At 50.3% G+C, this 15074-nt stretch overlaps 1 protein-coding gene across 4 annotated transcripts; it reads right to left on the bottom strand.

Moving 5' to 3' along the window:
* Positions 1–49: 49 nt before the first annotated feature.
* Positions 50–14546, bottom strand: TFIP11 (tuftelin interacting protein 11). 4 transcript variants are annotated; one of them, XM_044244029.1, is made up of 13 exons: positions 14514–14546; positions 12527–12744; positions 10517–10670; positions 10033–10189; positions 8461–8588; positions 6653–6805; positions 4557–5084; positions 4323–4429; positions 3525–3693; positions 2961–3204; positions 2347–2489; positions 1672–1837; positions 50–470 (listed from the first exon to the last, which is right to left on the bottom strand). In XM_044244029.1, exons 2-13 carry the CDS (start codon positions 12733–12735, stop codon positions 115–117), a joined length of 2514 nt encoding a protein of 837 aa, XP_044099964.1. In that variant the 5' UTR covers positions 12736–12744; positions 14514–14546; the 3' UTR covers positions 50–114. The 4 variants fall into 4 exon arrangements, with proteins under 4 accessions (XP_044099964.1, XP_044099963.1, XP_044099962.1 ...); XM_044244028.1 differs by having other exon boundaries at positions 14459–14526; XM_044244027.1 differs by lacking the exon at positions 14514–14546 and adding an exon at positions 13900–14430.
* Between the last annotated feature and the right edge of the window lie 528 nt (positions 14547–15074).

The raw sequence follows: 15074 nt of genomic DNA, 5'->3' as shown, positions 1-15074 counted from the left end.
TTGCTGACCTGACCAGGAATATCCGTGGATGGAGAGTAACTATTTCAGAGGCGGTTTAAAATACCGTTTATTCATGACCATGTCTCCTCTCTGGCAAGGTCCAGCCTTCCCCCTCTACTTGGCCATGTCGATCAGGCTCTGCAGGGAGGTAGGCACCCAGGTCTTCTCACCCTGGACAAACACCACTCCCCGGTCGATGTAGATGACGATGCGGCCAAAGGTGTAGAGCTGCTTCCCTTCATGCCGCTTCCCGATGACTGGCATGAAAACAATGTTGTGCTCCTCGGCCTTGGTCTCAATGAGGTCCTTAAAGTTCATGGGCACAGAGCTGGCAGCCACACCGATGCCCCGCTGGGCCATGTTCTCAGCCTCCCGTCGCTCCTGCATGGCCTCGTACTGGAAGTCCTTCCTCCGCTCCGTGTGCGTGAGGTAGGCTATGTTCTCCCGTGCTCCGGGCTGCATGTAGGCACCTGGGAGAGTCAGAGGGGAGAGGGGTGAGGAGAGGGGTTCCAACCTCACAGGCAGCTGGGCCTCAGAGACACAAAGCACTAAGGCAGATGGCAAGCACCTTCAGCAAGTTTAGACAACAACCTGCAAGCATACAAAAATTGGTCTGACGGTTTCTGGCTAATGTGTAGCAACCAGAGAGATGATTAACATGTATTCCTGCAGAAGACTGATCCTTCTAGGGCTGGAAACCTTGACAATACATGGCCTAGCCTAGTTCTGTTTTTAGCTTCTCCATAGAGGCTCCAGCCCTGGAAGAATTTAGAATGCATTTGGGGAACTCCGATGTTGAAGGACAGTACAGGGCCACAATGTCCAGTGCTAAGGGAAATGGATGGGACCAGCTCTAAGAGGTGGCCCGAAGCCGGGGTGGCCGAGGTAGAGTTTCTGGAGAGTATGAAAAGGATCAGGATGACCCACTGAGGGGCCCAGATGAGAGAGATCTGAGAAGTCTATCTGCCTCGTTCGGCAGAGTATATGTTCTATAAACCTTCTCTTCATGTAACAGGTTCAAAGGACTAAAGATTCAGAAAACAGAAATTATAGTCCCAGCTGCCATTGTAGCTGTGTGACCTTGAACAAGCTCTCGGCCTTGTGGAGCTTGTCTGTGAAGCAGGGTTGGCCTGGGTACCACAGTGGCCTTTGTGTTGGGATGCGAGCACAGTGACTCACCTGGTCAGAAGCTGGGATAGGTATGAAGGGGACAGTCACCTGCCTACTTCTGAGACAACAAAGATACCACCTGCAAAGTGCTGTATAGACCAGGGCTCACTTCACCCCTCTAGGTTTTTAAGAACCTCTAGAAGTAGGCGTTATGACTGTTCCACAAGTAAATAAAATAGGCCAGGTGAGAAAAGGCAACTTCTAGATGTCAGGCTGTTCCACTCAAAGAGCACACTGAGCTCTTCACAGGCATACCAGCGAACCCGGAAGGTGGCCCTAGAGGCAGGCTCCCCCCCAGTACGAATCTGGCTGCAGTGAGACTCAGGTCAGGGCCCTGTGCCCCTCCCAGGGCTGGCAGAGATGGGCAGGGGTCTGGTGGGGAAGAGTCCATGTTGGAGCCGACAGCCCACAGGCACCCGAAAACTCTTGCTTCTGTGTCATTTATGTGTTCAGAAACACGGTGCTTGGAACCAGGAGCCCTAAAGCAGAATCCTCACTCACCAACATTGGAGGACACTGCCCTATTCATGATGTCCAATGCTTCATTAAATTTGTCCTTGACAGATGGGTGTGCCAGCACTTGGTCTGAGAACATGGACTTCCAACCCAGGTACCACTTGGTGATCTCCTCATAATTTGGGCTGTTACTGAGCCAAGAGCACAGCACCTGCCAAAAAGAAACAAATCGGACATCTGCATCCACGATGGTGGCACATGGGAGCACATGGGAGCAAAGCTTCCTGTTTGTTTTGATCGTGGTCCTACAAGGAGATGTGTGGGGTTTACAGGGGCTAAACAGAATCTTTCAGAGTATGACTCCAAGTGACTCCAAGAATTTGGAGTCTGTTTGCCAGCTAAACTCCCTTGAATGTGAACTCACCAAACCTCAGCCCCTAAATGACAGGGCTGTGATGGTCCCCCACAAAGGTGTGGTGTGAGGAGTGGAGAGAACCACATGAAATGCTTCGCATCTGGCTCATGGCATATGTTCAGTAAGTGGTGGCTGCTGGGATTACTGCTTATTTTTGCCCTGTGTGATAGCATTTGACAGTTACCCAGGGATCAAGCCCCTGCAGTCAGACCTGGGCAGGAAATTAAGTGTAATCCTCCCTGCCTCCATTCCACTCCCCTGCCCCCCCGGAAGCTGCCCCAAAACCATAGCAGAGCAGGCTATACCTGAAGCCACTTGGGGAAGAAGTGCTTCTCGAGCAGCCCTACCAGGCTAGACACAGAGATCATGCCTTCCCAGTCGATGACCCAGTAAAATGCATCCATGTGCTGCTGGTGGGGGTTAATGACCAATTCCCCAAGACACATCCCTGCAAAAACAACCCAGGCTTTAAGGCAGAGTCCCAGAAGCACAGAGCAAAATCCTTAGCAGAAAACACTGGCCTAAATTTGCTTTTACCAACAGTTTTAAGTCCCTGACATGCCAGTTCTTGAAAACCTTTTTCGTCTCTAACCCAGAAACAATAAATACATATTTAAAATCAAATATCACAGAAATCTCAGAACACCGATGCCTAGCATGTTATGAGAAGCCCAAACTAGAACAATCTGGAAGCAGGAGGCCTGCAGAGCCTCAGGCTGCTGCTGTCTTCAGGATCCCAGGTACGTTTATATGTCACCTCTGTGCATAAAATGGCACTTCCTGTGGTGAGCGGTACCGCGTCCTTGGCTTTCTCCTTGAGCTCCAAGCCCGTTTTAAGAAGCATGGATCCCTTACCGCTGACCACAGAAACCAGGGCACCAAAGCTGCTGGACCTAATGCCCCTTCCCCATTTCCTCACCCAGCTTGGGCACTATGTTCTTGACCATGAACGCTTCCCAGGAGCCTGGGGTGAAGACGTCTTTCCAGGGCTGGAGGATGAGCTTGGCAGAGGAGTCGCTGGGGTGCCACTTCTGCAAGGCGCTGGACAGCTTGCTGCGGATGGGGGAGTAAAGGGGCTCCAGGCGCGCTTGCATGAGGGGCAGCCACGGGTGGACCCAGGAGTGGATAGGCACAGTGTCTGTCAGTGGGTTCCAGTTTTCCACCTACAGAAGGTGTGGGACAAAACAGTTCCAGCTGCACCATGCAGCCCACACGCCTCTGCACAACCAAACCACTATCACTAGGGCAATTGCATGGAAGCTCTGAAATGGCACAATTTCTGCTTGCATTAGACAGACAGAAAATGAATTCCCTATTTAAAAAGGGGAATCTGTAGGGGGTAAAGTGCCAACAAAAGGGCTGGAGTTACCCACAGGACAATCACCGTGTCAGCAGATTCTGTTCATTCCAGGCCTTCTGACGGCACTGAGGGAGTGAAGGGCCCCTGGTTATGCCAGCGGTCCCCCATGACTTGGGGCTCTACCTCTTTCTGCAGCTTGGGGAAGATGAGCTGGTCCAGGATGTTATCTAAGATCCACACGGGAATAATGTGCACCCAGCTGTCCAAAAAGTCCACCATCGGGTCACAGTTCCTTGGTTGCCACTGGGTGACAATACTTCGAACAAAAGGCATCCAGACTTCCCATATCAGCCTGTGGGAGAAAGGCAGCGGGCAGACTAACTGCACAGGCAGGTTTCAAAGCAGACTAAGTACACCACCACCAACTCTCCAGAATAAGAAAGAAAAAGGCACAGAAATGAGCACAGTAAACCACCGGGCCAGTCCCCATCCTGGCCAGACCTGCACCAGCCTCATCGCCCCTCACCCAGCCACCACCTGCTCATCCACAGGGTCTGGGCCGCCCTGCCAGTACCTGCCTGCCTGGCAGGGCTGCTGTGGGGTCACAAGGGTCCCCTCTCCAGGGATGGCCTGCCTTCCCGCTGGAGCTGTGTGTGCAGCTGGATGACTCACCTCATGGGTCACAGCTCAAATGTCACCTCCTCTCGGATACCTCTGCTTCCAACTATTCCCACCACCCCAAATGGGCGTGTCCTTTCTGTTCATCATCCCTGGCCTTGTCTGTCTGCTGCTTTATCCTCCATTTGCTTTTCACACTCCCTGAAGGCTGAGGCTGTCTGCCTCAACCCCATGGCAAGCCCGGCGCCCAGCCTGTGCATGACGCGCACGGGCGCAGGGTGGATGAGTGCACAGAAACCCCTGGAGCAGGGCCACTCCCCGCCCTTCCCAGTGGCCTCTTCCTCCCAGTTCCCATGTGAATACCTGTGAAAGGCGTCTGCTGACAGGTCCTGCCCACCATGGGATAAGAGCTGGTCATTCTCCAGGAGACTCTTCCACTTGGAGATGACTTCGGTGCCGTAAGTGCAGTCCTGGAGAGAGACGCAGCTGTGATGCAGCCACCCTGCCCTGTGTGGCCTCTCTAGGCCCAGGCCCCTGCAAGCCCTCCACCCCCCACCGGGGGCAGGAGCAGAGAGGCAAATCTCACCAGCCACTCACCTTCAGCGGGTCCCACTCCTTGAAGTACTCCTTCATGAGTGGGTAGACAATGGCCACGGCCAGGTCCACGCGATCAGACATCCTGTACTCCTCGTAGTACTTGTCTTGCAGGGTCTCAAAGACACGGGCGCACTCATCTAGGGTGAGGGGGTCACTGCAGCCAGGCTGCAGACGCCGCTCGCACTCCTCCACCATCTCGAGGACCTTGCTGAGGTTGGCAATGACCCGCTCCTCGTGCTCTAGGACCTCCGACATCTTCTCCAGCTCATGTGACAGGTTGACCACCATGTCCCGCTCGTACTGCAGCTGCCGGTCGCTCTGGATGATCTCCTGCTCTGTGAGGTCGATGAGCAGCTGCAGGTTGTGCTCCAGCTCAGGCAGTGCGAAGCCCGGGGTCTTGGCCTCTTTGCCAGGCTGTGGAGGCTGCTGGGACTGCAGCGGCAGCCCGTCATCAGGGACGTTGTGCTTGTGGCTGATCTGGCTGTAGCTGTAGTAAACCTTCTGCTCCCGGCCGGTCATGTCGATGACCTGGGAGGCAGCGGCGGGGTAGGAGATGAGGGAGGGGGGGTCAGCACATGCCATCCTTGCCCTGTGAGAGCACACCTCGGGAGGGCAGGATGCAGGTGTGCAAGAGCCCTGCTATGGCAGAGCCGGGGGGTGGGGGATCCCTGCAGAAGGGTCAAGAGAAGGGTCAAGAGATGGGACCAAGGGTCAAGAGATGAGCACTTCCAGACATGTCCCTCAGGAGCACACTACTCAGCTGAGAAGAAAATCTAGGTCTATGGCAAGGGAAAGGCTGCACTGACTGAAGCTGGTAATGAAACAGCTCATGTGGTCAAACGGTCACGCTACGGTGTAAGAAAAATGCGTTATTTAGGCAAAGAGACCTAGAAGGACGTGCATCGAGGTGTTAAAACTGGTCATCCATTGGAAGGAAGGAAAATAATATTTTTGCCACTGTGTTTTCTAATTGCTTAAATGGTACCACATGCTGCTCTGTGGTATGACGTTGTTTTTTGATTTAGAAACAAAATGAAACACGAGAAAACAATGACTGGACAAGGCAACTTAGAAAAGGAGCATTTCAAGAAAACAGGAAAAGTGGACTATGAAGCATAGTGAGACACAGCCATCCATCAGCTCTGGAAGTAAAAGTGTCAGCCAAGAACCATGTGCATTAGAATCAGGTGGAAAAAAATAAACACAGAACTTCCCAGGCTCTGTCTGTATGTACTGACTGCAAATCTCTGGCTAGGAGCTGCGTAGCTGCATGGCTTCCCAGTCCTCCCTGCCGGGAATCTGATGCACAACACCCCGACAGCTGAGAACACCTCTCTCTTTCTCTCTCTCACACTCATGCATACGCACACACTGTCCTACACCAGACTACGACACACAACTGTCACCCTTATTCTCTGGCTACCTAGGGGAGTGACAGAAAACCCAGGACTACGTGCATGTAACAGCAGCTGAAAATTGAGTCAATTTTTAAAACTGAAAATACTGGTATGCCCCAAGGACGCTCTCTGGCACTTTTAGTCATAGCCTGAGTTAGTGCACCCTTTCAGGTATTCGAGAGCCTTAAAAAGCTTCCTATTTTTAACCTGGTGATTCAACTTCTAAGAATCTATCCTTAGAAAATGTCTGAAATACAGCCAAAGCTTTATATACAGGATAGCTCCAAACCAAACCAGAAAACAGCTAAAGGTCTAGTCACACAGGTAGGACCAAATAATCTAGTACTTCATTCTCTGGAACTACACGCTCACTAAAAAACCATCTTCACACTGCATTTATAATCATGGAAATGTTATTAAGCTCATGGCCTGTTGCTTCAGGAAGAAGGGGTCACTGTCTGTCTCCTGTATCATGAGTGCACCATCAGAAGTGCTCAGCCCTTGGAATGCAGAAGCTCTCCCTGGGCATGGGAGTGCAGGGAATGGGAGCACACCACTGCCCAGTGAGGAAAAAAAAGGAAAGTGTGGACAGAAGATCCAACATGACCTGAGAGAATGTTCAGTGACTAACCTGACTTGTGTGTGGGATACTTGTGTTTCCCAGGGCCCATCCTGGACCAGAACCAAGGGCTCCCTTACCTTAACCTGAGAAAGCTCCTTCTGGGGGGCAGCGAGCTTCTTACTAATCCTGCCCTTGGCCTTCAACTCTTCCACTGTCTTGTAGGAGTATTTGGGCTTCTTCTTGCTTCCGCTGGGGTCTTTCCTCCATTGGCTCAGCTCCTTCTGAAACTCCTAAAGCAGAGGGAGGTGGTCAAACAATAAAGGCCACTTTTTACAGCAGGTGAGGCTGCAGAGACCACTCACAGACGGGCCTTCCTTCCTCGGCTGTGTTATTCTGTGCCAGTACTAAGGAAGGGTGGTTAGAGATTTGCTTAGATTTACACAAGGTTCTGTGCTAGGCAGTGTGTGTGCATGATACTAAACCATCTCCTGAGACTCCCCAACACCCAGCTTCTCTTACAAATGAGAGGGTTCAGAAAGCAGGTATCCCAGACTGGAAAGAGGAACACCCAGACAAAGGCCCCACTTACAGCGCATCTACTGTGGGCTGGCACTACATTAGTTTTAAATTCACCTTGTGTAAAACTTAGAGAACAATATAAAAGATTTTTTTTAATAGGTTTTTTTTTTTTAAAGATTTTATTTATTTATTTGACAAAGAGAGACAGCAAGAGAAAGAACAAGCAGTAGGAGTAGCAGAGGGAGAAGCAGGCTTCCCAATGAACAGGGAGCCTAATGCGGGACTCAATCCCAGGACCCTGGGACAACGACCCAGGAAGCTGAAGGCAGATGCTTAACAACTGAGCCACCCGGGCACCCCCAAAACCTTGGTTCTGATTTAAAATGAAGGTAGATAAGCAGGATCCTGAGTCTTAAGGCAAAGATACCTTTTGAAAAGACAATTATTTTTCTGTAGGAAGATCTGCAGTAGAGAGGACAACTTGGTCTGAGGGCAGTGGAGTCCAGCCCACAGAAGTGGGTTTTATGCTTGTCATTTTGTTTTCCTCACACTGGTTTAAGACTCTTACTTTTTTCCCTAAAAACAATCTAGACTTCCACTTCAGGAAAAATCCAAAGATCAAGCACTACTGAGCCCACATTTACAGCAACAGATGCCTAGAGCTGAACAGAAGCCACCCCTTTAGACAGCCAGGCCTTCGCCTGTCCACCTCAGGCCCCACCACTCCTCTCTGCCTCACACCTGGCTCACCTACTCGTGTCTGCTATGGGCCTAGGGCACCTGCCGCCCAGAAGCCCCAACTCGGAGCAGTCACCCCCATTCAATCACACATTAGCAGAAGGAGAGGCTTGGTGACAAGAACAGTGACCACATGCATCTGCAGCCTCCTGCTATTCCCCGTAAATGCAAAAGGGGACGTCCTCTCGGTCAGGAGAGCCGGCCCTGCTGTTGTGGGAGCAGAGGGATACCCAGCTTCCAGCAGGCTCCGTGCCACGTGAGATGAAAGCCGTCCCGCCATAGCTGTCTCCGCGGCCTCTCTGCCATTAGGCTTGGAGTTTTGTGCTCAGCCTCCTCTGACTGGCCCCATACCTATTGCCCTCTGCTATGCGTCTGCAGATGGTGTCCTTGCCCAGGAGAGCTTCCCTGACCACCCTATTTAAGTAGGTCACCCCCACCCCCAATTACTTCCTACACTGGCACGTCTCAGCACACCCTGCTCTCATTAACCACACTGCAGCTGCTTCCTGGCTCTGGGCTCTAAACCACTCCTCGCGATATAGCCCGCTGCCAGCACAGAGCCCGACACAGAGATGCGAGGTGTGCCAAAGACACCTGAAGGCCGACGGGACGAATGAACGAACGCACGAACCAACCACGGTCAGAAATGGCAGGCACCACCCGCCCATGACTCCCAACTTCTGGTTACCTCTTCTGCTTCTTCTTCGGAGTCAACCACAGGGAAGTCTTGCAGGGACTGAGTGGTCCGCTCTGAGCCATAAGCTCCCACGGCACCTTTTCCCTTTCTCTGCTTGGCTTCGATGGGGTTAATGATACCTGACAAATTTCAGGAAAAGATAAACAACTTCAGGTCACAGCAATTCCTATATTTAGACAAGCCACTCGGTGGACCTGCCCTTCCTTAGTCCTGGCACAGAATAACACAGCCGAGGAAGGAAGGCCTGTCTCTGCCCCTGGAAGAAGTTCAGGTTCCGTGGGATTTGGAATTGCTAAGCATGTATGGGGCTCACAACAGGCTGCTGACATTAGGTTATTTATGTCCTAAATACAGACTTTTCATTTCCACTTAGATTCTTTTGTTTGTTTTGGTATACTGGGAGAAAAGAGAACTGTTCATATGTAACTGGGAACTCTGGAATGTCAAATTCTATAGTTTGGAGGAGGGCTCTGGTAAGATGAGTGAATCAGTCAGAGTTTATTGACTGCATGAAGGGAGGTGATGTGAGACCCCCTCCTTTTCACTCGGTAGCTCAGGTCTCCCAGACTTCAGCTGCTCTGCAGCACCTGGAAGCCTTGGAAATAAGTGTCTTCTTCTAAGCATTTAGAGACAGGACTACGGCGTTTCAGTGAGGACTGCCCACCTGCCCCTCCACCTAGTTCTGGAGCAACCTCGATTTAGGAAAGTCCCTCATTCTCTTTCCAGGTCACCATCTCCAGCTCCACAGAGGTTCTCGGACTTTCCCTACACCTAATGTGTTCAACGCATACCCTGGGTGGAATTTGCATTATGGGCACTACTACTGTTTGCAGCCACTTGGTGACGACTCATGGGAAGCAAGTCAAGGAGAGAGCAAGGTTCCATGGGAAGAAGCCAAGTGCTCAGTCTGTGTGGCTTCGGTATCAAGGAGCCAGGGACGTGTGAGCAAAAATGTGTGGACGAGGCCTGGTGACAGGAGACCGGGCTGCTGAGCATGGATGGGAGGCTCCAATGCGGATTTGCTCAGCCAGGTTTCCGATCTCTAGAGCTGAAAAAGCCACACACGGTGTTTCACTGCTATTCCTGAAAAACAAATAACTTGAGCAGGGATGGCCAGCTCCTGTGTCTCCAGGGCCCAGGACAACTTGTGCTGGCAAGTGTGCCGGGACAGAAGACAACAGGGAGCGGTGGAGCACTGTCCTTGGCAGCTAAGACCCACTCCTACCAGGCAAAATCGGAAATCTTAAGTAAAATTATCTTATTTATAAATACTGGCAACAAACTCGTTTGTTACAAACACTGGACAGGTCCAAAAGAAGCCTATCAGTTTGAGGCCTGTCTGAGCCTTTTTCTATAAAGCCTAAGCCTCTTTCTCCTGCAGAACAAGTGTTTCATTGGAGTGTGGTAACGCAGACAGCTGAGGAGCACAGCTGTCTGGTGCGGGCAGAACAAGCTGCAGAGTTCAAGTACTCTGAAGAAAGAAAAAGCAAGGCAACCCCAGATCACTCCTCTTTCTTCTGCCTCGCCGCTCTCCTGCCCAACTGCCAGGCGCTGGTGCCCTACCTTGTGCATTCTTCCCGAGGCCCCTGCCAGGGACATAGCCCATTTTCTGAAGAAGCTTCTGTCCAATGCCTTTTGTGTGTCTTTCCCAGCTGCCAAAATCCATGAAAGACTTGGTTCCTCCTGCAAAGCCTTTCTGGCTGGGTTTAAAATTGCCACCCTGGGCAGAAAAACAACCAAAGTTTAGTTGATGGAACAAGAAAAAGAAGAAAAAACCTAAAAAAGCAAGCTTGGATAACGGGGAAAGGGTCTGGCAGTCAGAGCATCGTGAAAAGTGTCATATGAACCAAAAACAGATCTGTACCATGTGTTAGGAAAGCAGAGACTGCACTACCCACTTCCCACCTCAGAGGAACCCACCACCACGAGGAGAAACCCACCCAACCGCCCTCTGCTGAGCAACCCCCCACCACCCGTAGGAGGGGCTTGGGCTGCATAACCTCCCAAGGCAATTATGAAAGTCACAAGCCTAAGATGAAGATGCTACCGTCTTTAACTTCTTGGGTCCAAAATCCTTGGGAAAATCATCCTGCTTAACAGGCTTCTCTTCATCTTCCGAATCTTCCAGCTCAGCCTCCTCTGCTGCCCCTTTCTTGAGGCCTGCACTGATGAAGTTGACTGGCGCGGAGTAGTCACGGGCTCTGTGGGTAAACACACGGCCCCCAGGGCCCTCATGCAAACTCTGCTGGCCTGAGAACCCCTTAGAGGGGACCTCCAGGGATCCATTTTAAAAGAGCAACACATTCACTTATACCAAAAAGGCCCCAGATCTAGCTTCCTGTAATCATGGAACATTGTTGCCTGATGTGTTCAAGTCAACCATACAGCTGAAGAGTTACCCTATCAGTGCAGCGTTGATTAAAAAAGCAAAATATCATCTTGAACAGTGTACTGATTATGTCTCAATGAAAGTGAAAGGGAAAAATGCAAAATATGATATGGTAAAGCAACTTTCCTTTTACGTGTTTCAAAATTAATTTACTTTAAAAAGCATGTGTTTTGGACCCTATTTCATGTATAAAAACCAGGCAAGAAAGAAATTCTGATAAATAAAAATCATCAAACACAATAAAAGAAACTGTTGTGAGTTGAAAGTATATTAACAATTATAATGGCCAAATTCTTAGAAAAATTTCAAGTCCATTACCTTTATTGGTATATGAAAACTAAAGTAAAATACCTAAAAAATTAACTCCGTGGAGAGTAGTGATGCTGACCACAACCATCCCAAGAACAGTACTTAAAATGTCATAAACCTTGGTGCCCTTTATACAATGACCAACTTGTCTTTAAACACCCCACAGCAGTAACAGAGCTGAGGACTCTTTCCTAAATGATGCAATGTTACTTAGGGACTAAGAGCCCAAACTCAGGAGTCAGGCCCAGATTCTCCTAGCCTGGCTGTGTGCCTTTTGCCTCAGTTTCTTAATCTGTAAAATGTGATTATAAGAATGGTACTTTTCTCACAAGGTAAAGGACACCAAGCATGTAAAGCGCACAGAACAAGTAAGGGGCCAGCAAACATTGGCTGTTTATTAGCTTAGGGTTCCATAATTCTTGACCTCTGATCCTTTTATCATCCATTTGTAGGTTTCTTTGCCAGATGAGAAGGGGTTAAGCCGACCTCCATACTCTTTCTCCCCAACCTCCTTTGTGAAAAAGGCATAGTCTCCATGGGCTGGAGCCTACAGGCCACAGATGGGACTGGGAGACAAACCCAAACTCCCTACATGCTCCAGTCAAGCGAGCTGTGGCCAGTGCACACACGACTCACACTGAGGAGGAAGACTACCAGCCCGAATCCTCATCTTCCTGCCACCACCCCCGCAGGGACCCTGTCTCTGTCTCACAGAGCTCCCTCTTCCACTGGAGCTCCAAGCCAACTCTGCACATCAAAAAGTCTTCTCCAGACGTAACTGCTACCCACATCATCCACCCTCTACCACAGCCCCAGGGGCCTCTTCTTAAACCATGCTCCCTCTCCCTTTCCACTCTAGCCTGCCGAACCTTCTGTCTCCTTATGGACACCTGCTACCTCCCCTTAAGAGCCTCTGCAGACTCGTGCCTCTCCAACCCCCTTGTTACCTTCTGCTGCCATATAAGCTCAAGGGCAACTTCTCTAAAGAAATCTTCCCTTGCTTCCCAGAACAGGTCCAACTCTCTTCCTTGGGTCCTAAGTCAATTACAGACGTCCACTGTGGGAACTGTCGATGAATGCCTGTCTCCATGCTCTAGCGTCTGGGCTCCCAGAAGCCAAGGAATGGGAGTATAAGACCTAATACATATAACTGTTCATTAAACACCAAAAGATGGTTAAATCAGCAGAAGAGCAGCACTCCAGCCAAACAGGAAGCTGGGCCCTCTAGCTAATGTTGTAGCAGTGGGACTCAGTTAGGCTAGGAGAGCAGTGTATTTAGTGGGGTATCTGCCCAAACCCCTCTCCATCTTCCCCACCTTCCCTAAAGCAAGAGGGAAGCAGCTTCATGCTGGCCAGTACCGTTTGCCTCCAAAGCTCGGCCTCTCTTCATCTGAGTCTCTCTCTGCCCACACTCCATAGGTAGCCTCTTCCTTGGTCTGCCAGTGGCGCTGCCGGTTGGGGTTAAATTCATTCTGGAGATCCCAGTCGGTGATCTCAAAATTCTCCCGCTCATCATCATCATCATCCACATGGCCTTCCCCATCCCGGTACAGGTGGGACAGTGACATGGCCAGTCACTAAAGAAAGGAATAAAAAAGGCATGCACAGTCGGTGGTAAGTCTGGGAGGAGCAGCAGTAGGTCCCCGCTCCTTGCTCCCTTCGAAATTCCTCCTAACTAAAGTCCGTTAAAATCAGTTACAGTTCAATAAAGCAGATACTAAAAACATATTTTAGAAAACAAACACTATTGTGCTCGCTTCGGCAGCCATATACTAGAAAACAAACACTATTTAAACAGGTGGGACAAACGACCAGTCCCAACAATAGGCAACTCCTAAGCATCTATTTCTCTGTCCTGGTCAATGTCTTAAAACTTCACACACATTTACATGTATGTAAATCACATAAAAATAACTAAAAATAACTAAGCACGTTATTCTATTTATTATTGCCTCAGAAAGAGGGTGGGCAACTTGCTGGATCCCAGATTTTGTTGTTTCTATTTTATCTGGACCCTCAGCAGTCCCAGGAGTGACTGTTTTTAGAATATGCCTTCTGAAATATATTACTTGATGAGACCCTAAGATTTAAAGTTTTCCTTGAAAAACATGAACCCCTCCTGAAGGCAGCAGTAATTATAAACACTACTTTAACAGACATCCATGTATTGCCATGGAGTATTCAGTTCCTGGTAGCTGGGTAATGAGATTCAGCTGTCTCTTCTTAAACAGATTAACTAGATCATTACCCTCTGAGAATGCCTATGAGCCAACCTAATTGAGATGCTGTTTAAAAAACACGTAGTTCAGGGGCACCTGGGTGGCTCAGTGGGTTAAGCGTCTGCCTTTGGCTTGGGTCATGATCGCAGGGCACTGGGATGGAGCCCCGCAACAGGCTGCTCAGCGGGAGTCTGCTTCTTCTTCTCCCTCTGCTCCTTCCTCCCCCAACTTGTGTTCTCTCTTTCACAAATAAAATCTTTTTTAATTAAGTAAAAAACACTTAGAACAAAAGTGCTCAAGGAACAGTAGCTGTGACTGTAGCCCCAGAATTAAATTCATCATCATTACTATTACTGGATTAGGGAAGGAACAAAGTACTGCTAAAATCACAACCTGGGTTCAAATCCCAGCTCTACGTTACTCAGTGAGTGTTTAAGTATTACACACGAAGTGCCAAGCATGGTGCACTACGCGACAAGACTTTAAATATGTGAGGGCGACTGTGATTCTTACCTACCAGTTGCTTGCTGCAAGCAGCCTTCAGGGACAAGGAGTTCACTACCTCCAATCGGTTCTGTCACAAAGTTCTCCCTGCTTATTCCACTCACTGGCACAGTGGTTGGGTGCAGCTGGTCCCAACCTCACCCAACAGTGGAAAGGACGGAAATGTTCTCAGAGGAGCTCCGGAGTCAATAATCCCGCTGCCTCCTTGAACACCGTAATAACCGAAGGGCTGCTAGGAGTTACAGAGTCTTTGGCACACAGCAGTACGCACGTCGTGGGCCAGAGCAGTACGAAGTATCTTACAGACCATTCGGGCTGAGAAGCATCAAGTCACCTCTAGAACGGGGGTAGTGTTAGCGTTCCCACGGTTCAGATAAGAAAAACGAGGCTCAGGGAAGTCGGACAATTTACCCTAGCGTAGAACCTACGCTACGCCAGCAGAGCGCGAAAGCATGGGAGGCTGGAAGCCAGGCTTCGCGGAGGGGCTCGGTGGGTCCCTCGCACTCACTCCCACTGCCGCGAACCCACGCACACACCCCGTCTCTTCCTGCAGCCCGGCCGCACTCACCTCCCCCGGGTCGCGCAGACCCAACACAGCTACTGGCTCATAGAGAGTAACTTACCGCTCCAGGCGCCGGAACCCGGATATGTCTAGGATGGCGCGCCGGAAATGACGTATAGGTAGCGGAAACGGCGCGCTGGTTGCCACAGCAGCAACGGAAAGCTCGAGCGCCTTCGGCTCTAGAGGGGCGGGGCGGAGATGCGAGAAAGGAGATGGGATTTTCAGGGCATCCAACGAGTGGAAGTATATTTCCTGGCCTGACCGACCTCCCTACTGCGCCCTCTAGGTGTGGACGACGCCGAGCCACGTTAGCAGGCGTGGTCTATTTTGCCAGCCTGAGATTCAAAAGCTGTAAAATGGGGATATAGGACTAGCTCACTGGGTCGTCCTGAGGAATAGCGTGAGGCTGTAGTGGGGCCGGGACCTGGCCTGCCAGCGGGAATAATGAAAGTCAAGACGGCCCCTGTATCTTTGGGGTCCTTTAGCATAAGCACCGTCGTGGGCACAGAGCAGTTGCCTTCTCTGGAGCTTGATAGAGTGAGTGCAGGAACGAATGGGCAAGCTCTAGAGGTCCCAGGTATTCCCTCCAGAAAATCTTTCCCTTCTCTTCTTTTCCAACCAG

The sequence above is a fragment of the Neovison vison genome, chromosome 3, assembly GCF_020171115.1.
Source record: "Neovison vison isolate M4711 chromosome 3, ASM_NN_V1, whole genome shotgun sequence".
Lineage (NCBI taxonomy): Eukaryota > Metazoa > Chordata > Mammalia > Carnivora > Mustelidae > Neogale > Neogale vison.
This window is presented reverse-complemented; position numbering and strand designations above follow the sequence as displayed.